Source organism: Poecilia reticulata, chromosome 3, assembly GCF_904066995.2.
Source record: "Poecilia reticulata chromosome 3, P_reticulata-male-v2, whole genome shotgun sequence".
In the NCBI taxonomy this organism is placed as follows: Eukaryota; Metazoa; Chordata; class Actinopteri; order Cyprinodontiformes; family Poeciliidae; genus Poecilia; species Poecilia reticulata.
The window spans coordinates 15957774-15983987 of NC_088832.1; the positions used below are offsets into that span (position 1 = coordinate 15957774).

Consider the following 26214-nt stretch of genomic DNA (forward strand, 5'->3'; position numbering starts at 1 on the left):
ATGTTGCTCAAGATGAGACAGAATAAAATGTCTTGACAGTGAACCACTGACAAAGAAACACTTAAGTGATAAACTACCGTCGTGATGACGATGATGAATCGTGTATAAGGAGCCCTGTTGTGAGAAGAATGTGTTGTTTTCTCTCTTTCTCGCATGTAGGTGGTCCTGGACATGACATTTGGAGGTGGTGGTCATACCAAAGCATTACTGAACACAGTTCCTGAAGTCACTGTCCTGGCCTTAGACCGTGACCCCACAGCTATTTCTCTGGCCCAGCAGCTGGCCAAAGAGCACTCGTGAGTGATTTGCTTGACTGTACCTGGACACATGTTGAAACTTCAAATCACACACCGTCTAGACAATGTTTATGTGTCACAAGTCTAAAATTTACCACTAGTTTTTATTGTCACAGTTGAAAGCTTGACAGTTTTCATAAGTGTTAGGTTTTATGGTAATTTTTTTTCTCCTTAAAACATACTGTTGGCTTGATAAACAGCAGCATTGCAGCTTTCTGTCCATTTCTCACTTCTTCGCTGAGACCAATCCAATACAGCTTGCCAAGATACAGCCCCTGAGTTGCAGCATCCAATCAAATCCATCGTTCCTTCTTAACTTAAAGCTTTTCTCCCCCCACGCAAAGCTGGTGGGCCCGGCATGTCATTTGTCAGAGGAGGGCCCACGCCTGTTGTGTGAGGGAGATGCTGCCTCCCACGGAGGATCTATAAGTTATGGGGAAGAGGGAGGGGGGGTGCGATGGGTGTTGAGAAGTGAAGGGAGAGGAAGAAAAAAAGACAGAAAACATAAGCGTGAGCGAGGAGGGAGACACGAGGACACAGTGGCAGGGTGAGAGGGAGTGTGTGTGTGCATGAGCGAGGCGCGGGTGGATGAAAATGAGATGTTCCTAAGACCATGGCGTGGGAAGGAATCCTTTTACGTAGATTCTGGGGAAACCTCTCTCAAGGGAATCTGCTGGAGAAATGTGCCTATGAGCAGGGGAATGACAATTAAGAGAGAGAGAGAATGAGAACTCTGTATTCAGTCAGCAGCAATATATCCCCGCTGTAAACTCCTCCACGCCTACTCGTGATGCAAGTTGAGAGAGGCTAGAGAAATCTAGCAATTAACCAATATTAGTGGGAGCCTGAGTAAAAGACCCTATCTGCCTACGCGGTCCATCCACACAATAGTGTTAGAGGATTTTCTCCCTCCTCTGTACTTGCAGAAAGTAAACCCTTAATACAAACTGTTGAATGCTGGTCCTGGCTGAATCCAGTCATACCTCACAAGGAAGGTAATTTCAAGTTCAAACACCTAAAAAGTACAAGGTTGTGAAGGCAGATCTGCCTCCTAAGTAATATTCAGCCATGTATTTAATGGGATTTGCCTCCTGCATGTTGAGCCTTGCTGTTCTCTGCATCATTCTTCTGGTTGCTATGACTTCACTGCGCTTGAAGCTCTGCAGTTGTTGCGCCCACAATACATGTCTGAAACGGCACTAGTCATTATTGAATTGACAAACATTGAATTTGCAATTATACATACTGCCACACACACTGATTAATTATTTACTGTGTCCATCAGTCATCATTGGAACTGAATTCTTTAATGCATCAAAAGTAAATTGTAGTAGTTTACTAATATTTCTATTGTTTGTTCGCTTAGTATGTCTTTCTTAAGGTGTTTTAAAAGATGCACTATTCTTGCTTAAGGGATTAACGTTTTGTGTAAAACAGAAACAAATATTCTTCTGGCTTTTATTAATATTTGACTCACTGAATGATTTAGATCTGCAGTTTAGAAAGTTTATAACTCTTTCAGTGAAATATTGAAAAATTCCTGCCTTTTACTCTTCATCCTTTCCCAATTTTAACTTCAAAGATGGTTCACTCTGCCTTGGATATGAAACTTTGTGATTTTGCTTTACTGTGAACTGTATATCCTCATCAGAAGTTTGATAGTTAATAAAACTTTAGAAAATAATATGCTAATAGCTCTCTATCAGATCTGCATCCAGTGTTTTATGCACCATCCAGAAAATTTGTTTTATTATTTTAGCGGCTGCTAATGTTTTTCTAGCTGGAGAATGGTTATTCTGAACACAAAAATAAATGCAGCCCATGAAAACGACTTTCCTAATCATCGAAAAACATAAAGAAGCCGCAGAGAAATACTTTGATAATAAAGGCCAGGATTTTCAAAGTCGATATGTGGAGAAAAACGATGTGTGTGACTATTGAATCAACATAATGGCTCGCTCCTTTTTTTTTTTACAATGTTTTTTTGAGATGTAGTGTTTTAATAAACCATGGCTCACACAAAGATTATGCCACAAAGGAAAATCTTATCCTATGGTCAAACTGCACACAAAGTGCTTGAGGCTAATTTTTTTTTTTTTCAATCATTTGCTCAGTTTTAGTTTGAGGATACTCTTGCAGTTGTTGACAGTGAGGTTGAATACTGAAAGCTCCTTTTAAAAAAACAAGCTAAAATGTGTGTATCCGTCACTGTGTCTGTATTCATCTTAATATTAAATAAAGTCAAGTTTCTTTACAGATGAAAGTGCTTTTCATAATAAAATTATAATACAGAAATCAGTTACAAAACAAGTAATGATAATCATCAAGAATAATCATCATCAAATATATTAATCAATGTTCCAGTTTTTTTTTTGTTTTTTTTTATTCAACTCTTAACAGGTGGTATTAAGTTAAAGTAACTAAATTTTTTTTGGCTGTTTTGATGTTTTCTGGAAGTTTGCTCCAGCTTAGTGGAGCATAAAAGCTGAACGCTGCTTATCCATGTTTGGTTCTGACTCTGGGGATGCAGAGCAGACTAGAACCGGAAGACCTGAGTGAAACACAGTTTTCATGTATTTTGGTGCTAAGCCATTCAGTGATTTATAAGCTAACTGGAGTATTTTAAAGCCTGTTTGTTCTCTGAGCTACAGGAAACCAGTGGAAGGACTTCTGAGCTGAGGAGATGTGCTTTGTTTTCCTCGTTTTAGTAAGAAGGCAAGCAACAAAATCACTTGTAGCTGTCTAAGTTTTTGACCTGTCAAGACACTGTTGCAGCAATCGGCTTTACTAGAGAAAAGCACATGGATGAGTTTCTCTTGATCTTGCTGGGACAATAGTCCTTTAATCCTAGAAACATTCTTCAGGTGATAAAAGGCTTACTTTGTAACTGTCTTTATGTGACTCTGAAGGTTAAGGTTTGAGTCCATCATCATCTAGATGTCAGGCCTGGTCACTTGTAGCTGTAAAAGCTAAAGCTGCATCGTTCCTCTTTAGATCCAAAGATAATGACTACAGTTTTGCTTCTGTTCAGCTGGAGAAAGTACGGTTGATTTTGCTCTAAGCAACTGTTCAGTGCCTGGTTGGGTTTGGAGTCACTTGGTGACAAAGCATTGCAGAGGTGTGTATCATCTGGTTATTTATGTTAACTAATATTTTTACTTGTTATAATCTGAGCTAGCGAGAGCATGTAGCTATGAAATAGCGGCTGCAGGATTGACACTTGGGATGCACCACATGTGTCTGCTCTGAAGAGAACTTACCAATTGGCACAAAGACGCCCTTATTTACATAAGATTTGAACCAGTGAAGTACTCTGTATTCACTTCAATAATATGCCATGGTCAACAGTGTCAAATGCTGCATTGAGGTCCAACAGAACCAACGCTGTGGTTCTTCCATATTCAACATCTGTGATGTACCAGCAAATATAATTAGAGACTGCTGACCTGGAAAGACTTGGAAATCGGTTTGTTATCCAAGGACTTTAGCACATCCACATTTATAATGAATCTGTCATCAGTGTAAGGTGATTCATTTTCAGCCCATAATGAAATCTATATATTGTCCTTGTGTGGAACACAGTGACTCATGGAAAGAAATGCATCTGTTAGATTATGCAGTCGTCCCTCCACACCTAAACATTTTCCTTTTTAATCATTGTGTTGATCACTACCTAATTCAGAGCTGGTCAGAGAAGTCCCTTGTATGTTCATCTGCAGTGACAAACAGTAAATGTAATGTAAAAGAGGATTAGTTTGATAACAGAAGACCAAGATACATTTAAATAAAATTGTTACTAATTAAGTCCTTTTTCCACATCCTTACTTTTTTTTGAAAAGTACATAAATGCCACAGTCTGCAGTGCTGCTGGTCTTTATTTACCCATTGCCATGGTGAATCAGAGTATCAAAGCTTCATCGACGATGGCTTTTTTTCCCCCCATTAATGACGCACACGCTTGACTTGGAATGAACACACTCAAATTTAACTAGAGTAAATTGGATTAGCTCAAAAGAGAAACTCACATAGCAGGTATAATCGCTTTACAAAATGATTGCATCCATTTTTGGGAATACACCGCCTGATGTTTGCTCTCAAGACTTTTTCCAAATGCTTCTGTGTTGTCCTTGTTTATTCCATAATGCAGCAATGATGGGTGCATTCTTGTTTTCTGAAGGGGCCACAAAGCGCTTCACACGGCATCAAGTCATTCATGGAAACACTGACACTTCAAAAGATTGAGAATTTATTTTACTATTTATTTGTTTAGAACAGGGACAATGCACAATATACAATAACCACAAGAGGAAAGATACACTTTAGCAGGTTGTAACACTAAGTGCTAATTTCCACCTGGTGAAATTTCAGCTGGTGAAATTTTTTAAAAGAAAAAAAAAATACATAAAAACAGCTGAACGCTATTGGGGCTTTTATTCTGACAACCACCAGAATACATTTAAAACAATTAAAAAAAAATTATTCTGGTAAATTGATAGATTGACTGATAAAAGAATGACTGGTCCAAAGAATGTATCAGCTATTTATTTACCACAACTAATAAATCACCTGAAGCAAGCAAGTCTCTTTTAGTAAAAAAAAGAAAAAAGAAAATGAAACAAAAGACACGCTTCTGTTTTTATCCCTCTCCTTTTTTCTTCACTCACTGTAGATATTTTCATCACTTCTCCCCTGCTGAAAGCAATCAATCAGCATCTTGTCTTAGGCTTCAGTGACGCAGGTAAAGAAACTGAGGAGGTCAACACAAGGGAATATTGCAGGCTTGATTTGTAAAGAGGCTCCCTCATCTTGAATGAATATAGCTCAAATCAAGGTTGCTGCAATAGATCTTGATGTCTTCCAGAGTTCTCCTACCTAGAATTACAATGTAAAATGGCATTTTTTTCTTAAATAGTACTCAAAATTCGATTAATAAAGTTAAAATTTGAGATCAAGAGGTAGGCTAACACTTTGCTGTTTTGGAAATGCACTTCACTTAGGTTGGCTCTGAAGATGGTTGTTAACCCTATAATGTGGTTAGAGGAAGCTTAAGCAAGATATTGTGATTTGGAGCATTTTATCAAACTGTCAGACTATTTTGAATGACAAAAAATGCATATAGATGCTGAGGAGGAATTGTGTTTCTTTTTTTTTTGCCATTTTATTTAAATATTCTTTTTTTTCTCATTAACATGTAGTATTTTTGAGTGATGTGGTTTATTGGGCAAAGTTTTTTTTTTACAACTGACAGGCAACTATAAATAAAATGTGTCCAATTTATTAGTCCGATCTACTGATACGACGCTATAACTAAAAGAATATTTCTGATGTCAGTGTTGTCGGTGCTAAATAAAAAATAACTCGGATCTCTTAAGCAATTATGAGCCCAGACTTGAACTTCAGCACATACACCACTAAAACTTGTCCTCTTTAATAATATAAGACCTTACATAAGGCATTTATATCTCCAACTCTGTGTCTAAACCCCATAAAGAAGTTAATAATTTACAAATGTTACATAACTGTTTAGCATATTTTTAAATACTTCCGATGCTTTCGGAAACATGTAAAAGAAATCACAGTGTGTATTAGAAGGAATGTTTGTTCGACATAGTGGAAGGTCACATAAAATGTTCCAGTGATGGGCCTTTCAGGGTTTTGTAGAAACTAATAAAAGACTACCAGGCATAATGTGGGACTTCAATAGAATAAAACAACTTTTTTAAATATCACTTAAAGTAGCAGACTGTCTTCTCACCAGTATTTTCCTTCCTGTGTTCAGGGCTGTGAACATTGCCTGATGATATACAGTGGACCCTGATGTTCAAATGAATTAGGCACCACAGTGACCCATGAGTAGCTGAAATCTGCAAATACTTCAGACACGCTCCAAAAACTCTTAGTTGACTATTTTTACAGTTCAACACCAAATAGACCTTAATGCGCATGCATATGCTTAGTGGAAACCATGTTGGCACTACCGCAGAAGCTAACCTCCATTGTCTTCCTTATCTCAGCTCTTGAGATAAGGATGTTCAATTGGCTGGGAGTACAGACATGATCAGCATCAAGGAAAGTAAGCCCTTCTGTGTTGCTAACACTCCTACTGAATATATTGACTGTAATTAAATCGTACATAATTTCTTTTGAAACTATATAAATCCATCTCAACCTCCCTCTCCTTACTTTGTTGGACCTTCATCTATAACATTTTGTTGTACCTTTGCTTTACATTGTCTTTACAGACTTCTAAAAACAACTACCTCACATATTCTTCATGGTATTTTTTTCAGCTTGTTGGCAATCCATAAACTTTTAGCATTGAAGTATTTCTCTGGCCTGACAGATTATTTTCTCCACATAAATGTTTAGTTAGTCTTTCACAAACTTGGTCATGATGACTTGGATAACATACCTAAAATAAACTCAAAGATTTGCATATATGACGCTGTCTCTCTCTTTTTTTCCCCCTTATTTTTGGAGTTGACAAACTATTTGAAAAGTTTGAAGCATGGAAATGAGAGGAGGTGTGGTTTAAAATCTTCAGTGACTGCCATACATCCTTTAGGGATGTTGTGTTTGTAACCTGTTTCCAGGTTACAAAAGCTGACGTCACACTCACTGCCGGCAGCAGTGTAGGGTTATAAATACACCTGCATGTATCAAAATAACACTTGTGAACTCTGTGGGTAGAATATAGGTACTGCAAATTTATTGCCACCAGTGTCCTGGACATACACTCTCTCCCTACTGGCACATGAATTGCAAATCACCATTATCCTTTTTGATAAGTCAACAAGACCAAAATAATTTTTTTTTCTGGACTGAACATAATCTGCACTGCAGAATCACTGTGGTGGACAGCCTTCATCATTCATTCATATGTGCTAAGATAACCCTATCAATACGCTCCCTGTTGGCTGAGAGTTATGTCATCAACAGATATACTTTGCAACAACTTTCTGCCCCTGCATGTGACAGGAATCTATCTCGAGGTCACATAAGGCTCTACTTAATAGTGTCAATTACATGATCAGGATTGCCACTTTGTTAGTGAGCTCTGGAGTTATTCTATTTGAGCTATTGTATTTCTCTTTGCTTATCCTTAAAGTTTGAATGTCAACAAGAGAGGCATTGATGTTTGGTATGTGTTTCTGCTGCCCAGACTTTCTAAAATATGCAAGGGTTTCTGCATGGTTGTAGGATCTTGCCAATGTTCTCACACTCGTGTTCAAACTATTTTTGAGTCAGCTGCTCCCAAGCGTTCGCCCCAGCATTTGACTCATCATCCTACAGTTTTGCACCAAAGTCCAATAGGTGCTGAGAAATTGCTGATAAGCTTGTTTTACTGCTGTTAAAGAAGTTGTTATTGATTGTATATTGCTTATTTTATGAGGAATTAATTTAGGTAATATGTGTCTCCTTATTCATGTGCTGTACGATGTTGCTAACAGAGAATGTTTTCATGCAACGTTTTCACAAAGCATACGTCATTGTTCCTGATTCATGTTCTTTGTCACTGCCACCTTTTGAATGAGAGCTTTATCTAAGATCATCTATAACAGTCGGGCACAATTTGTGCAATTACAAAACTTTGGCCTTTTGTTTGCATGTTTGGCCGCAACAGGACCTGGAGGCCATTCACAGAGTAGAACAGATGATGAAATGTAGGTCAGACAAGCCTTTTGGCTGAACACAGGCTGAAGCATTTATTTGTAACCTTAAAACCTTCCAAAGACAAATATATTAGGTTTCTGGCGATTCAACATTGTAAATAGATTTCTCTGATTGCCCTATGTTGGACTGTCAATGGTGTGAACCACCTTTTAACCCACTTATGTCAATATAGAAAATACATCACTGCAATGAGATGTCTTTTAGCAATATCTGCAAATTCTTTAAAGTAGAAATTTACCATTTATTGTCTTATGTCCTATTATATAATTTTAAAAATGTATGAAAACTCTGGCTGATGGATCTTATTCCTCCTTTTTTGTGCTCCAATGAATGGGATATTCATAATCTTGCTTAATTTAGTTTTCTGTTTATAAAGTAAACTGAACCCTAATAAGGAATGCATTTGATTTCAAGCCACATAAAAGTTACACTGTAAGTCAATGAGAAGTCTTCATAAAACACTGATTGAGATGTTTCATTTAGGCTTAGACCCAATGTAAAAGTAGTGTAAGCTCAGACTTACTATGGCAAATTTTCTTCATTCAGTATCTTGTTTGTATGCTATGTCTACTGCACCAAACAGCAGATAAATTTAGAAACAGGCTTCAAAGAAACAGCAGAGTCATGATCAGTGCAGGACAGCTTGACCTCCAGCTGTCAACATAAATACTCTCCAGACAAAATCCAGGTTAAGTAAAATTTTGCAAAAGCGAGACAATAAAACGTTTCTAAGCTCTTACCTGAAACAGCTTACGGCACCACTTTTTATAATGAAACCTCAAAATAAGTGAAAAAATGGTTGGGGGAGTGCTGCTGTGGAGGCGATGACACAAAAGGATGGTGCAGGTGAGGAGGGAAAACAACAAAAACTTGCCATAGATTTTTCAAGAAAATACCACCGTGAGAGATGGTGAATAGAAAAAGCAAAGCAATGGAAGGCCCCGGTAGCGTGGGTGAGATGCTCCCTTGCCATTTTGTCTTCTGTGGGTTTTGAGATAAAGGACCTGCCAGCTTGTGTTCTCTTCTTCAATGCCCAGAGTTAACCTTAAGAGAGGTGGAGTCATTGAAATATACATAAAATGTCCAGATTGAGTTAAGTTTAAGCATAGTTTTTAATATCTCAGGGAGACAAATTCTCTTATAGAAAAGAGTTAAAAGTAAAAAGGGAGTTTATTCCAAATGTTTTAATTTAATTGCAATAAATGTCTATGACTGTAGTGTATTTAAAGTTTCATTGATTTCTGGAAACATTAATTGAAATAACCTCCAGATGACAGATTAAAGGTGAAAGCAAGATCCAATGTCTGCAAGACAAACATTTTAGGCATTTATTTTTATGTTAGATAAGGAGTAGAAACACGTGGGTTACAATTTGTTAATGTGTACCTTGTAAACCAACCCATTCCTGCAGAATGAAAGAGAGAACATTTACAAAACTGGACGTTGTTTTGAATGCTTATTGTGGTCTTGCTTACACATGGTAGGCATCAACTAAATCAACAAGCTTTTTCCTCCAGATGGAGTTTTGTGTGTTGAGAGCAGTGACTCAGTGTATGTGCGCAGGTTGCTAGTTGCTTCAAAGAATGGTGAGACATCAGATTTAACAAGCCATGATAAAGTGTCCTGTTACATTCAAAGGGAAGGTTCAAACTCAAATTGAATAAGATCTTTCCTTTTTGTTTTGTTTTTTTTCCCCCGCTACCTTGGACTGTTATTTATCTATCTGAATTGTTTTGGTGTTGCTGAATGCCTAAAATATTGGTCATTGTGTTTTCTTTAATAGATGTAGATATAGAAGGGGATAGAAAAAAAATAGATATGCAGTTCATGCTTTGACAATAAACCAACCTTGTAGACATTTTTAAGGTAACACTGCTGGGGCGATTATTCGGAAAGGATAGTCCTCTCTGGGTTGAGAGTCGGTCTCTTCCTCAAGTGGAGGAGGCATCTTTGTCTTTGATCATGTGTGATGATAATGGACAGAAAATTAATAGATCAATTAGTGCCTCACCCTACTTCTTATTTAGAAATAGGGTAAGAAGTTCACATGGTACTCAGGTGCAATTTTTGTGCAAGTCCTTGTGGTTGATTTAGAGGTCTTCCAGAAATAATAGTCTGAACTACAGCCATGGGACTAACCCAGAACTTGGTCAAGGGATTAAGCTCCCAAGAAGAGGTAGGTGGAGATGCCCTAGAAGGATCCAGGGCATCTAGATCCCTATAGGTACTTACGTCTGCAAATTTGCTTTTGAGTGCTTCTACTGTGACTTTAAAATGAATTACTTGATGAGAGAATAAGATTAGACATGATTAAGTCAAAGTCATTTAAATAAAACGTGATTCATACCTGAAAAGCAAATGTAAACGAAGCTAAAAGCATTGCATCGCAAAGAACTAATTATTGTTCTCCCTTCAATCCTCCACCAGTGGTCGTGTGAAACCGCTGCTCGGCCGGTTCAGTGAGCTTGAAGGCTTGCTGTCTAACATGAACATTAAGTCAGGCAGCATTGATGCTGTCCTGTTGGATGCAGGCAGCTCCTCCATGCAGATGGATCAAGCAGAGAGAGGCTTCTCCCTCAGCAAGGATGGACCTTTGGATATGAGAATGGACGGAGAGAGGTAGGACATGTGCCACATGAAGTGGTGGTTACCTTTGGAGCTGCTGGATTATCAGAGCCAGTAGGACCTTAAGATTGCTCACTGATGCAAGGATCTTTTAGTGAAGATAAATGGACTTGAAATAAATCTGTAAATTATTCCTTTTTTTATCCTGTATGATTTAATAACTACATTTACTGTTTAAAATGATAAGTATAAGCGATCCATTTATTCAGTAGTATGTACATTTAGGCATGTATATGCAACATGTACATATAATGTGTATGCATACATATGTTTATGTCACATATACAAATCTGGAAAAATTAAGAGACCACTTAAAATGATCAGTTTCTCTGATTTTACTTTTCATCGGTATATGTTTGAGTACAATGAACATTGTTTTTTTAATGGACTACTGACATGTCTCCCAAATTCCAAGCAAAAATTTAGTATTTATTTGCACAAAATGAGAAATGGTCAAAATAACAAAAGTGCTGTCAGACCTCAAATAATGCAAAGAAAACAAGTTCATAGTCATTGAGAAAAACAATACTGATGTTTTAACTCAAGAAGAGTTCAGAAATCAATATTTGCGGGAATAACCATGAGGTTTTCAATGGGGTTCAGTGCAGCGGTCTCTTTTCCAGAGCTGCACATACTTACTATATGCAAGTATCTTTTTCTAAAAGTCAGAATTTTAAAGCTCTTTATCTGCAAAAAGGCAGAATATTCAGCTACTGTTAAAATAGGGTTAGCGAGGGCACAGTGTTGCCTCTTTAAACGTGAATTTATTGCTTTTGTATTCGGCGAATGTTTCAAGTCCAGCTCATTACATGAACTTATCTGAAAGAAATAGAAACTGGAAAACGTATAATTGACTAGTAAAGTCTTAAGTTTTTAATTTCCTACAGAGTTATGAAATATGTTTCTGAGTCATCATGGACTCCATAGGAGGATAATGTGCTGTACGGCTCCATGGTGCTGTTTCAGATCCAAGAGCCACAAATCTGGACTCTTAGATCTGCTGAGCAGGTTGACAGCTGTTCAGCAGGTTTTGATGGAGGTAGAGAGGAAATGCACCTAAATGTCATAGTGGAATAAATATGTTATTGTTACTATATGTAACACAGACAATGCCACATAGATGCAGTTCATCAGTTACTGGCCCTTTAAGTTCCGGAAACACTCAGCAACCACTTTATTAGGTACACTTGGTTAGTACTGGGCTAGGACCCTCTTTTGCCACCAAAACTGCCTTAATAAAAAGATGTCGGTCAAATTTAGTCCAAATTGGCATTATAATATTACTTATGTGATGCAGACTTGTCCACTTTACATCCACAGTAGGATTCTGCTGTTCTACCACATTCAAAATGTGCTCTATATGATTGAGATCTGGAGTACAGTGACCCTACTATAATTTAAAAAAAAAAAAAACGGTGTGAAATCCTGCATTATCCTGCTGGCAGAAACCATCAGTGAATCTGCACACTGAGGTCTTAAAGAGATGGACTTAGTCACCAAAAATACTCAAGTCAGCTACGGTATTTAAATGATGCACAGTCATTTAAGAGTATCACGTCTATCCAGAACATTTCCGTCACATTAAACCACCAACCTGGAGCTGTTAATACAGGGCAGGATGAATCCTTGTTTTCATGTAATTTTATACCAAATCCTGAACATAGTTACATCTGAATGCAACTAAAATCAAGACTCATCAGACAAGGCAATGTTTTTCCTATGTATAATTATCCAGTTTTGATGAATGTCTGTGAGATTTTAGACTTGATTTCCTGTTTTGAACTGACTGCGGCATGAGTGGTACTCTGAGTTTAAGACTCCGATTTGAGTTGCACTTAATTCACAAAAATTACAGACTTCAGATTAGTCTTAGACGTGACGTAGATTATGGGCTGTAAATGGCTCATAACAATTTGCTCATGTTTATGCTTTAGTTTCACAGTAATGACATAAATGTCACTAGTTACAAAATTACGGATTAAGATACTTCTGACTGGAAATATCAACATAAAAACACTTCCTTTTACTGCTGACCAGAGGTTTGTATATCTCCACTGGTATTTTGATCATTTGTACTGGTGATGAACTCTTTTCCATCGCCCTAATCTTTAATTCCCTTTACAGATTTTCAATCAGATTCAAGTTAGGGCTGCGACTCCAGTACTCGAAAAGTTGATACTATTCCAGTTAGACAAAACATTCTATATTTTAATATATTCTTAAATAAAATGTTATTTGAAATCTAAATCTGAAAGAGATATGAATGATTTCAGTGGTGAGAATACAAGCAAATCTAAGTCTAATCCTCTACTTCTTTTTCAGACTCGCTCTGTTTTTGTTTGTGAGAACAGCCTTACTGGATGGTCAAAATAATTTTTTTATGTAGAAAGCCACAGGTGGTTTCCCATCTCCAACTACCAACATTTTTTATTCATCTTCCCTTCAAAATAATCAAAACCAAATGTTATTCCTGTTAACATACTTAATATAATGTGTTACTTTATGTTTAAAATATGGAGCAGTTTTTTAGACATTCTTTGACTTAATGCTCCTAATAATTATTAAACAAATTAGGAAAGATAAGTATTCCCGAGGTCTAAATATAAGACATTTTACAGCTTGCAATGACAGTAATAGACCTCAGTATATAGGCACAGTACATATAAATGTAAAGTGTATCTGCAAAAATAGTGCAATATGCTTAGAAATGCATTTACTTTGTTTTTTAACATTTGCATAACCTGAAAATCAATCCCTTAACCTCATCACAAGCTGTTGCTAAAGCTGCATCTCCCTTTTTTTTTTTTTCCTGCCTTGCAATGATTTTGCTCAGAATTGTCACCCATGCAGGCTTTCAGCTGTATCTCAGAGTTGTCAGGATTCGCCTCTGTCAGCAAGGACATGACGTCAAACAGCTTAATTGGGCTTCTTTTTGTGCGTAGGTACCCTGACATGCCCTGCGCTGCTGACGTTGTGAATACCTTAGATCAACAGGCTCTTGCATCTATCCTCACTGCATATGGGGAAGAAAGACACGCCAGGAAAATAGCTTCAGCCATTGTGGAAGCGCGCCGTGTCAACCCCATCACCCGGACACAGCAGCTGGCCAGCGTGGTTGCAGGTAGCGAGACTCTGCGCTGATTAATTCCCCGCAGGATTCTTGGGGCTGCACGGGAAAATAAAACACGAGTGGAGTTATTAATGCTGTCTCCCAGAGGGACACGCATGTCTAAGAAAATTATACTGACTGTGATCTCGGCCATCAGCCTTTCTTCTTCTGCTTCAGTTTTAGTTGCCTTATTCCACACCTTCTTTCGAGAATGAGAAGAGATGGAGATGGAGGCGGCTGGAACAAAATGTGGCTTATGCCTTGAAAACAGTATTTTGTATACAGTCGTCCATCTCTCTCTCCCCACTCTCTGCTTCCTTGTTCCCTTTTTTCCCACCTTTTTTTTTTTTTTTTTACTTGCAGACATGCACCTGACAAACATCCAAACACCCACATGTCCCCAAACAATTGATACACTCGTGCGTACAAAAGGGCTTAGCTATTTGTCTTCAATGATTGTTTTTATTTTTTCCCTTTAGCCTTATGAATCCGGATTTGAGATGCGAGATGTCGTTGCAGCAGTTATTGAACAGAGCGGCGTATGCATCAGTGTCACCCTGGGAGAACAGGTGTGAGTAAGAGCAGCTGTTTGATCTCTTTTCAAGAGCGAGGCAAGTTAACATCGATGTTTATTTCAAGCAATTCAAGACATCTTGATTTAGGAAAGTTCCAGGGGGAGCTCTTCGACCACCTGTGACAGTGATGTTTTTAGAAAAACAGTACAGCCCCATAGCAAATCACGAAGCTGTATGTGTCTGTATACGTATGTTACACTTTCCATTGGAGAGCAATTCAATTAATATCGCCATCATTTATCAATTAACAGTTGCTCTTCTGATTATATTCTATCAGCTTGCCAATGCATACATGCCTCTTGAACTTTTTCAAATTACGTCACAATACAACCTCAAATATTAATATTTTATTATCGGTATTTTATGGAATTGAGCAACACAGATTACCATATAATTGTGAAATTCTCTAAAGAGAAGGGGTCATTTGGACCCAGCAAGATTTTTACCTTGTGCACAGTTCGGCCATTACAAGTTTTTTTGTGTGTGTGTGGTTTTGGGAACTGACGGTCTGATGGAACACCCTCCTCCTGTCCTCCACATTGTCCGACCATGACATCTGCCACATTCCTCCTGAGTGTTGCACTAAATCTACAGGGGGCGGGGGGTTAGAGAAATAAGAAACATGCTTTCAGATTTACATTATATATTAATATTCATCATACTAGACAAACCAGCAATCCACAGACCATTGCTGCCTCAGTCACTGTCAACCACCACACACCCACTCCACCACCAAAACCTCACCCCGAGGTGCACACATTGCCACCCTGAACCCACTTTTCTGTCTAAAATGGGGGATGGTTGGTTACAACGCATTACATTTTTGGTAAGCTTCATAGTGTAGCTTCCTTCATAGTCAAGTTGGTACACATACATTACCACCAAATGGTAGCGACTGGGTAAAATGTAAAATCAGATGCAATTACTTTAAAACTTCCACCCCTCCAGTAAGCAAACATTTATCAATAGCCAAGGGTCCAGACCCTTCATATGAAGCAAAACATAGAACAAAGGGTTGGTTTTTACCAAGCTACTTTTGTAGTAATTTTAGCTTTGTTGCAATGAACCATAACCAGTTTAAAACAATGTATGACATAATAGTTTTTCCTCAGGCAAAAAAGTATCTCTTCTGAATGCCCTGTACTGTGGCTGATTTCATGAGTGACAACAAAAAACATAAGCTTTCAGCTAATCAGGAGTTCTCAACTTTTAAATATAAGTTTAAAGTGAGCAAACTACTAGATCCAGTAGGCATAAGGAGATACTGCCCATTTTGTTCTGCACTGAGACCCGTGGTTTCTCTCTGACTGTTTGAATGATTCAAAAAATGCACGTAAAAACTTTCACTATCAGAGCAACATGTCCAAGTTGTAAATGTAAATTACAACATAAAACGTGAGATGTGATTTAATGAGGTTCATAGTGCATAAACGAGTGAATATTTTGAGCATGTAAACACTTTGCAGCAACGGTTTTCATTCTGGCATCAACACTATTGAATGTTGTTGCCAGAATGCATGCTTTGTTCACGTTCTTTTACGTAAAAAAAACCCAGCCTTGTTAACTTAAAAAATTCACGTAAAGTATTAATCACACTCTTTAATGTGCACATTCAAGCATAATAAGGTGAACAGGTGAATTCAGACTCTAGGTCTTGCTTTTCTGTTTTATTGTCTCTATAAATTCTTACTTAGGCTTTGACCTACACCACCGATGCAGAAAAACTGGCTTTACATCTTTTTTTTTTTTTTTTTGGACAGTTAATGATTCCAGATGCTGGCAGGAGAGCAGTTCCAGACCTCAAGGTGTTTCCAATGATTTATCTGTGGTATAAATTCTGTCAGTCAAACCTTTGGACACATCTATTAATTTTGAATGAGGCAGTTACTAAAAAAATGACTGGCACGGTAGTTTTTTAATGTTTTTCTTCCTCTGAGCAACATGCATTTTAAGTGTAAATGTTATGTTTGATATAATTTGCTAATATTATAACATCCTGCCAAGTTTCAAGCTGAATATTTCAAAGGAAGTGTTGCTGCGCTTCTGTATTATTACAAATCAACCTTTAGTGTGCAGTAAAGCACACATTTGCCTTATACTAACATCATCAGAGCATGTAAAAAAGGAAGAAATAGGAACATTTTAGAGAAATATGGTTATTTTCCACAGAACCAGTGGCTCACGTCAAGGGGGATGATGAATGATATACATACAGACATGCTGGTGCCAAAGCCTCCAACAGAGTCTTATCAGCAATGGGCTGATGGTATTGACCTGCCTTTGTCCTCCACACATTTCAGACTAGTAGCTTTGTTTGCTTCTTTATTCTGATGTTTCTAACATATAGAAACTATTTTTTTTGCACACAAGCACACAGTATATTATTTAGTATAAATGTAAATAATTTTGTGCTTTTCCTGATTTTTTTAAGCTATACTTTTCCACCATGTAGAAGAAGATGTATAAACAAATACAACTGACCTCAATGACTTTTGAAAATGTGAGTTAGCTGCAGAAATTTGAACTTTATGGAGTTTTTTTTATTACTATAATCCATGCAAAGTCAAAATTAAATATGCAGACTCAAATATATACATACACCTCTACTGAAGTTAAGGTGAATTCATGAACAAACTCCAGATTTCATTCGAACTGGACATTTTACCACACTTTTTAAATGAAATCTTAGTTAAGTTAAATTGTTATTTCTGCTTACCTCTTATGGAAACAGAGCACTTAAAAAAAGCATTTTTACAGAAATATTGATTTGACAAATAGCATGTTTAATGATGGTTATTTTCGTAAGGTACTTTTAAGCTGACAAGCAAAGCTTATTAAAATGCATATTCTAATTTATTAAATGTGAGTGTGCATGGACAGCTTGTTGCAAGTTAACCAACTGCATTTCAGTGAGATCAAAATCTGGACTTTGACTTTGCCCAGGACTAATGTTTCCTTAATTTTCACCTAACTCTTGGATGGATTTAATCATATGTTTTGGGTAATTGTCATGTTAAAGGATTTATACATACTTATGGTGGATTCTATGACGGTGAGCTAGCTAGGACCTTTTGCAGCTTTGCATCCCCAAACTATGACACATAGTTATGCTTCACAGTTGGTAAAAATGTTTGTTTCCTCCAATGCTGAATTTGGTTCATGCCAAATTCTTGCTTTATTTTACCAGGTGGGTAAAAAAATAGATATATAAAAAAATGCATTTCTCTTGATTTAATTTTGTGCAGAGCCGAGTTCAACCTTAATTTTTGTTCAAAGACAGAAAGAATAAATCATATTTTGACATATACTACTGTAGCATCTAAGAACACATTCCTTTTTGTTGCTTGGTCAAAACATTATTCCAACCACCTACAGGCCTAAACCTGCGCAAACAGAGCTGTGTGAGGTTTATTCTGCAGTTCCGTGTTACACGCTCAGCGTGTTTTGGTTCATCCTTAACCAGCAGATATCCTCTTTTTGTAATCTCTTCCTACCACCATAGAGCAGCCTGCAGGACCTTTCAAAGGTGAATTAGAGAAAGAGTGCATGGCTTGGTTAAGCTAGACCAGAGCTGGTCCTTACTGTGCAGGCATTGTATTGAGTGCAGTGTGAGTCACACCTTGGACTGTTCAGTGCAGGAGGAGAGAAATGCCACATCACTCACTTCTCTATTTGTTGCTCTATCTCTTTGGATCTGTGTAAGTGCCTAATTGTTCTTTTGTTTTCTGTGTGTGGTTGCCATGGGTTGGTCAAGATTAACTTTACACGTTTCTTACTTTCTTTAGTTTTGACTTCAAAACTTGCATGAAAACATCTCCTTCCTGTGACTGTTCTAGTTGGAGATAAAAACTGCAAAATTCTTTACATCTTTACATTTTTTTTTGTTGCGAACAGGAGGACAAATTATATTATTCTACAGTTTAACTTGAATGTGACAGTGACACATAATTAGTGACACATAAGCAATAACAACACCATCTCCACCCTCCATCTGCTCCACACAGTGCCTCTAATGGACCTGCCGCTCAGTCCAACTGCAGCTCCCTCTTCACTCCTAACTTTGGCTTGTTTATATCCTTTAATAAGCTGTTTTTTTATTGCTGTGACGTATTTTCTCTGAACCGATCAGTCTTGTGTTAATGATATAAATCAAGCTGTTATTTGTGTTGTTTTTTTTCAGTGAAAGAATGGTGTACATACAGTACTGAGCAGACGTATTTACCCATCTGTCATTTCTTTACATTTTGTTTCAAAAGAGCCAGATTGTCTTGTAATTTTTTAAAAATGCTCTTGAGCAATAGTTTCCAAGATTCCCTGAGGGTCTTTCAAAGCTTTCTTTGGACATGAACTTGTTTTGGAATGACAAGTCTCTGCAGAACAATCAGATCTTCTCTTTCCTGGTTTTTGGCCATTTACCAATAGCCTTTGAATGATATAAGCACAAAAGAGGCCCCTTAACTTAAAGAATAAAATGTTGTGTCGACATGTAACAGGCAGTTAAAGTAAATTGGGATTTTTGGGCACTGTGTTACATGTAGCCTGTTAGTTTTGCTTTAATCGGTTTAATCTATGAGAAATACTTAAAAGGGGTATACCGTCACTTTTCAGACTTTCCCTTTTGTGTTGTGTTTGGGCTTGTAGCTCAACGCAATAGCACAGTGAAACATTGCAGAGCAATGCATTGATGTTATGTTTGGAAGATAAAACTTAGGCATCAATGCAGTGAAGAGTTAGGAGTAACATTTTCTCAGAGCACTCCCTTGGAAACATAGCAAACCAGCACCCTGTGCAGGGTTTTTGAAATGGTTTGTGACTAGTCCTGTTTGCTTGTTATTCATAACAATGACCAAAGATTGCTTGTAAAAAAAAATTCAAAAAATATAACAACTTTCAGATCATTTCTGCTTCCGTTTTAACCAGGAGTGTTGCTTTAGCTACTGTGACGCATGGGCTTTGGCACTTCCATTTTAGTAATTCCATGTAGTAATTGTGCAAGCCTCCAGTCTCTGTTTTAGGCTACTTATAAAGAGTTTGACACTCTCAAATGCCTGTGGAATGGGTGTTTACTCTTTGATTATGCTTTATAATCAACTCACATTTTGGTTGTTCCTTTTCTTAAAGAAGCCGTTATGGTCATAATCATGGATCAAAAAATTGCTTCCAAGAGAGAGACTGTTGTTGGAGCGTCAGGAAAAATATTCTGTGCCTGTTTCGTCTTATGATGCTCACTCTCTTTTCCTGCAGGATCTTTGCAGCAGAAATGCTTACTGTATCCTTTTTTGTTTTTCCAGTAAGCAGCTATACATTTAGAATATTTCCTTTAGAATGTGTTTTTTTTTTTTTTTAAAGAAAATAATCTGTTTACAGCGTTTGAAAGAGACAGGATCTAAACAATAATGTATATCTGGTCTGAAGAACATCATTCAAAGATTGTGTTTATATCAGAATAGTGTGTTTTAAAATTGCTTGTCTGTTTTGAAATATAATGGGGAAACATTATTGTGGTTTAACTGTTTCTGTACTTTCAAGATCTTAAAATTTCTTTGCTCGGAAATATGCTAATATTTGACCTTTGAGACAGAATATTTTTTAATGGATAATAGAAAACAAAAATCAACACCATCAAAGTGATTCCCAAACGCTTGGCATGTCTTTTTAACTGATTAAATTGGTCCTAAATTACAGCACTAAGAAAATCCTTCAAACTCCTCACATCCATCTGATACCAAATGGACTTATTTTGACTGTTTTATTATTATTATTTCTTTTTAGGAGCTTTTCCTCCCAGCGTTCTCTACGCACGTAAAGACCGTCTTCAACGCCGTGCCCACATTGCAACTAAGACGTTCCAGGCCCTGCGGATCTTTGTGAACGACGAGTTGAATGAATTGCACAAGGGGCTCTGCGTGGCCCAGTCCGCCCTGAAACCCGGAGGAAGGCTCTGCGTGATCACTTTTCATTCGTTGGAGGACAGACTGGTCAAACGTTTCCTGCAGGGGCACGACTTGTCTAACTTGGATCGATACCACTTTAGCCAAAACAAGCAAGGTAGCAGAAAGAAAAAACTGGTGGATGAGAACAGTGAATGTAACAAAAGTTCTTACTGGTTTCCTGTAAAAAGAAAAGTGGTCAGTCCAGAAAAAGACGACGTGAGAGAGAATCCTCGTGGACGATCTGCTAAACTCCGGATAGCTCTACGGAGGTAGCTTTCGAATGATCATGGGAAAAAAAAATTGTATTTCATAATGAACATGTCATATTTTTTTTACTGTGAACACAACACTGCACACATATCTGAGTTTGTTGCCTAGTGAAGCAGTGAAGTGGTTTGTCTTTGAACTGAAATGTGTAACAGCTTTCAGACCATTTGGTAACAGAAAAAAAGGTGACAGTATCTGAGCTTTTGCATCAAGTGAGAATTAATGCCAGGCAACAACATGCCTCATCTTTGCAATCTAGTTTTTTAAGAAAAGGAATAAAAACCAAAACCTGATCCTTGTAAAATTCCTTCAAAGATATTTCCCAGTCTGTTCATTGTGTCTTTATATTTATTTGATACAAACATTATCATGTTAAGCTTCACAGCAGACTTTTTGCAGAAGATGTATGTCTTTTCATTAGAGTGCATCACTTTGCACGTCTGCAGTGGCGTTATTAGTGAACAGCAGAAACAGTGTTTTAGCAAAGACTACCTAAAAAAGTCCTAAGTCCAAAGCTGATGAGCATTTCTGCTGCAACAGATCAGTACTTTTCAATAGTGTTACAAACTATTGAATTTTGTTTTCATAAACACAAGTTGGCAATCTTAAAAGACACAATAATCGTAATAAACATCACAAACTCCATTTTTAAAATTAGTCAGAATTTACAATGTTACTGTTGACACTGATGTTAAGAAGCAGTAAGCTTGTGTCATTAAACTATTTCTCATTTGACTTTTTTTAATTGATAACACACAATTTTATCAAAACATTAATTTTCTCTTCACTCTAAATTTCTAAACATGGAGGCTTCAACATTTTAGTTTGTTGGTCTTCACAAATCTGTTTCCTGCTACCAATGAAATCTTTAGTTTCGTGTGTGTGGCCCAGCAGAGAGCTGCTTTGCAATGCTTTTTTATATTATTTGTCTGATATTCATTTGTGGAAACAGAGGTAGCTTTTGCAAACCAAGCAGTTTATTTTGGAAAAGATTTGGTTGAGGGAAAACAACCGAATGCCATTTTTGTTTTTGCAGTAGATGATTTGGTCATAATGCTGCCAAATTGACAGATTTTTGTCATCATCCTGGTTTGATTTCATTCATTAATTACTTTTCATATTTAAGTAAAAGTTCTTAAACTCTGTTCAAATGTGTCTTTTGAAAGCATTCTTTTTGTCTGAGACTGGTTTTGACTTGAGCATCATGTTTTAAAGTTGTTTTCTACTTCAAGACAGCAAAAACGTATGAATTCCAGGCTTTTTGGTGTAGGTGAGCCCAACAGTTTATTCGTCTGAACAATATGAACAAAATTGAGGATGTTGCCAGTTTCTGTTGTTTCTTTTCTATTGATTTTTTTATTGTTTGTAATATCTTTAAAAGGTTCTGAGAAAAGCCAAAAAGGAGATTTTACAATATATCAGCAGACTTTTTCTACTATGTCCTTAAACTGTCATTATAATAATTGTCAAATAAGGATTTGGTTGTTGTTTCTTCTACCTAATAGCTCAAAATAAAAATGCCAAAAAGCTATCTCATTGTCCAGATTACAATTGTGCATGTTTACAAGTTCAAGCTACGTATGATGACACCTGAAGTTGTTGCTGCCCAGAAGCTTAATATGTAAAACCAGCACAGAAATACTTTTTTTTTTTTTTCATTGACGTCTGTATTTTCCCTGAACCTCCCTTGATGAGTAGCTCAAGTGCAACCTCTACTGCACCATATGAATCAGTAATGCCACTAAATACTGAATGACGCAAGTGTCAGAAGTGGAGCTGAATGAGCTGGGTGGTTGTTCTTGAGCATTCTCTCACCTTCAACTGTAAGCAGATGAGGTGTTTTGATCTTTACTATTTAACTTTGACTAATTGTAATTGCTTCATCAAGATTATTAACACTTTTTTCTTTTTTCTCAGTTTTGTGCTCTCTAAATATACCCTTGCAGTTACCTTGGAAACTAAGTGGTGCAAGTAATACTCAAGTGCATCTAAATTTATATCCTGTTGTTTAATCTACTTTGAAATGAAGCTGTATGGGGAGTTTTCTACGCCCCTTCCCGGTGACATCGGTGGATGTAAAACTCGGGACACGTCAGGACATTTGATCTTTTTCTTTCTTCAGAAGTAGAGCGTTTGCTGAGCTTCAAAAAGCTGTGAGGATGAAGCTCTATAACGGACACAATGGCTAAAACAAACAAGAATTCATCCTTCAACCACTTTCAGTATATTATGAAAAGTGTAACTTTCAAAATCCAGGTTTCCACAGCAGGTAATGATTTCGGTGTTGATCCTTTTTGCTAAGGGCCTCTGTCTACAGACATAGAAATGTTAATTGGGTTTCAATCAAGATTTAGTATTCCCCACACTGACAAAAGTAGCAATATTCCTGTTTTAATACCCATTATCTCATGGTGTAAAACCCCACAATGAAGCTGTTAAGTATTATCAGGACAAAGATGAGACAAGCTGAAGGTTGCTAAAAGCAGCCTGTGATTCCCAAACCCCCTCCGCACCACTATGGACCACACACCTCCATGCAACATCACATTGATGCAGCAATTAATGCAAAATGAGCTTCAACAGTGTATTATGTAAAAACTATACAGTACATGAACTTATACATAGGACATTAACACCTATTTATTTTTTTCTTACTTTGAAAACGTTTATTTTGGGGCATCTGTTACCTATAAGCAATAATAACCAATATGCATCTAAAATAAGTAATTGTGTAGAAAATATATCTTTATACCATAATTTTCACCTTTTTGATGTAATTACAGAAATGATGTTCACCTAGATGCACCTGTACATCTGCTCAAAATGTTAGATGCCAAGACACAGAACTGCGAATCGGTCTCGATTCATCCTTCATTTCTTCATTTGTTTCCTCAGTGCAGCTGAACATTCTTCCAGTTTTGAAACTGGCCTTGGTTGTTAAATCTGCAGGCTTTCTGATGGCATTTCAAAAATGTTTTGGAGGACTTTAGTTGAATTATTTGATTTACATTATGTCCAGTTCTTGGTCATGACCGCAGCACAATGTTATGCTGTGTGGTGTGGATCATACTTTAGGTTTTCTTTTTTTTATGCCAGTTATTCAGCAAGAACCTCTATGAGAATCCCTCTGAATTTCCTTTTTTTTGTGTGTGGGATCAACTAAAAAAAAAAAAAAAAAACATAACATTGTGAAATTACAGTATGTTCAACTGCAGAAAACAAATTTATTTGTGATTTAGTTTTATGTAGTTTACGACTCTCTGAATACAAACTGTCCTCTATATTTACTCGAGTTATACGCATAAGACACCTATCAATCACAATGCAAGATTGTTTTGTTGCATTTAGAGCCCCTGGGAAATAAGAGGTCCATTATGTATTTTTTTGTAAAGCCAATTTTTATCTTTAAAGTAAATTCAGAATAAAAATGTAGATATCCTTCAAAGAAGCACTACAATGTTTGATTTTTAGCAAATAGAAATGACTTCACTTAGCTAATTCTAATTAACTTAAAACAAGGAAAATTGCTTTGATTCAATGTCAGACAGTGACATATAAGAGATATGTGTCTTCTTATTTAGTGTATTTAAACATCTTGTTTCAACATTATTTATCAGGGTGAAATGACCCCAAACTCTGCATAAATAAAGACAAAATGTTTGTGTGGCCTCTTATGTCCATTACTACTATGTACAGTGCCTTGCAAAATTATTCAGAGCTTTTGAACATGACAATAGGGCAAACCTCTTTCAAAATGCAGAGTCAGAGTAATGATGTTCTTATCATGCCCACCTGATGTGATACGTTTGGGTTTGATTTAAGCCATTTTAAGTAAGAACAAATGAAGAGGTGTCCTTATTGATTCTTCACCAGAAATTGCATTTTTGTATTCCATTTTATAAATATTTCTTAAAATGTCCTTTCTTCCGTTTTGTTAGGTTATATTACTTATTTTTTTCAGTATTTGTAGAAATGTATGTGTTGATGTGTCTGTTAAAACGTTATACAGCCACACATGCCTCCCATGAGTGTCTAAGTCAACTTCTGAAGGCTGGAGCGCTCTTAAGAAACAAGCAAGGTCACAAACATAGCTTATGTCAAATATTTAATTTAAATCCTATAACAGCTGCTGTTGTGAACAGTACGTTTTGGCATGTAGGTGATTAAAAATGCTGTTTGCAACCAAATTTTATTATTTCAGACAGCTGGCACAAATCTGTCTCAGGTGATGACAGCGAAATCCAGCTTGTTATGAGCTGACACTCGAGAGCCAGCATATGTGCATTAATGCGCATGACAAACGTAATTTGTACCATCTGGAAAGGGACTATTTGAGGCAATGAAGATGCATTTCTAAGTTGCATATTTTGCTCTTATTTCAGTAGCACAATGTCACACGCCTCACTGTATGTTTTGCAAAAAGCCGATCACTGCAGTTCAAATGTAGGAATACTAAACTATTTGTAAATTAACTTTGTTAATTCTGCTGTTCGATCAGTTTTGCTAGTTGTTTGTCTTTAGTTTCCTTTTGAAGTTCACTTCCAGATTCAATGTTAAAAAAAAAGTTAGGCACCCTGGAGGAGTAATTTGATGTCGATCTAATGTGTTTTGCACGCAGTGAAGGGAAAATAAATGACTTGATTTGTGTCACTTCACGTGACACAAAAGGGAAGGGCCAGTAACATATGAGTGAAGTAATATTTTTACAGGAAGTTGCTGGATCATCAGACAGTAAGTCAAAAAAAACAACAACAAAAAAAACAAGCCACTACACACAGCGGATGCCTTGCTAATGCATCAAATGGCATTATAAGCTCTAAATGAAGCTTGATTGCGGTACCATTTGCAGTGGGGAAAAATAGACATCATTTCAAGGAAATGTATGCTCATTATGCCTGGCTCCTTAGTCTCTTTTGTTTTGGTGTACAATCTGGTTGTTCTACCTAGATGCAATGATTTGCTCGTGACCAAAGCACGCCCATGTGTGTATCAAGTTTCTGAGTTGAAATAAAATCCTCTTTTTTCTCTTTGTATTAAAACCACTTTTGCGTACAAATCACCGGGAGTTGTTGCTTGATGAAGAAGATGATAACTGAGATTCTTACCCTCAGTTTGTTCCAGCATAATCATCTATTACTGTGATTCTCAGTCACCATGGAAACAGATAAGGGAGAGATAACAGTAAATAAAATGTAAGGTGATGCTATTATTACATCCTCATTTCAATCCATAAATTGACTACATGTAACAAAACTATTAGCAGCTGTTGCAAAATCACGTTTTTGAAATGCACCGAGCCTCTTATGTCTCCAATCTTCATGTATCATAGAGAATAAAGTCAATTTTCAGCCTCTTCTTGCTGTACAGGGAACATAGGACAGTGTTGCTTTGTGCTATTTGTCACGTTAATGTAGATATTTGCATCGCACACGAGAGCAAAACGGGATTTTTCCCCCCTTTAGACCGATTATGTGAGGTTGGCCACAAAAAGGTTATAAATGAGGCTAATATTAAATGGAAGGCTGTACTTCAACCCATCTTCTAAATGTGTCAAATTATGCAGTTTGCTCAAGAGTAGTTACTAAAATTGTATGGAAATTGTTTTTGAAATTACTTACTTTGAGAGAGATAATCAAATCTCTTATAATTTGTTTGATGCTACATGTGATGAAGCCATTGTTCGTTCATGAAGAACAACAAACTGAAGTGATCCATAATGAGTTTATTTACCCTCC

At 36.9% G+C, this 26214-nt stretch overlaps 2 protein-coding genes across 3 annotated transcripts in view; one reads left to right on the top strand and one right to left on the bottom strand.

The window, feature by feature from the left end:
• Positions 1–22010, top strand: part of mettl15 (methyltransferase 15, mitochondrial 12S rRNA N4-cytidine) — a 60216-nt gene extending 38206 nt beyond the window's left edge. For both annotated transcript variants that reach the window (XM_008405160.3, XM_081605138.1), the window contains 4 exons: positions 160–296; positions 10398–10589; positions 13538–13716; positions 20052–22010. In XM_008405160.3, the coding sequence (XP_008403382.2) occupies positions 160–296; positions 10398–10589; positions 13538–13716; positions 20052–20485 (942 nt within the window). In that variant the 3' untranslated portion in view covers positions 20486–22010. The remainder of the gene's footprint in view (positions 1–159; positions 297–10397; positions 10590–13537; positions 13717–20051) is intronic.
• The window catches only part of LOC103462393 (ferritin, heavy subunit), a 201145-nt gene that overhangs the window by 127436 nt on the left and 47495 nt on the right, over positions 1–26214 (bottom strand). The window lies entirely within an intron of this gene.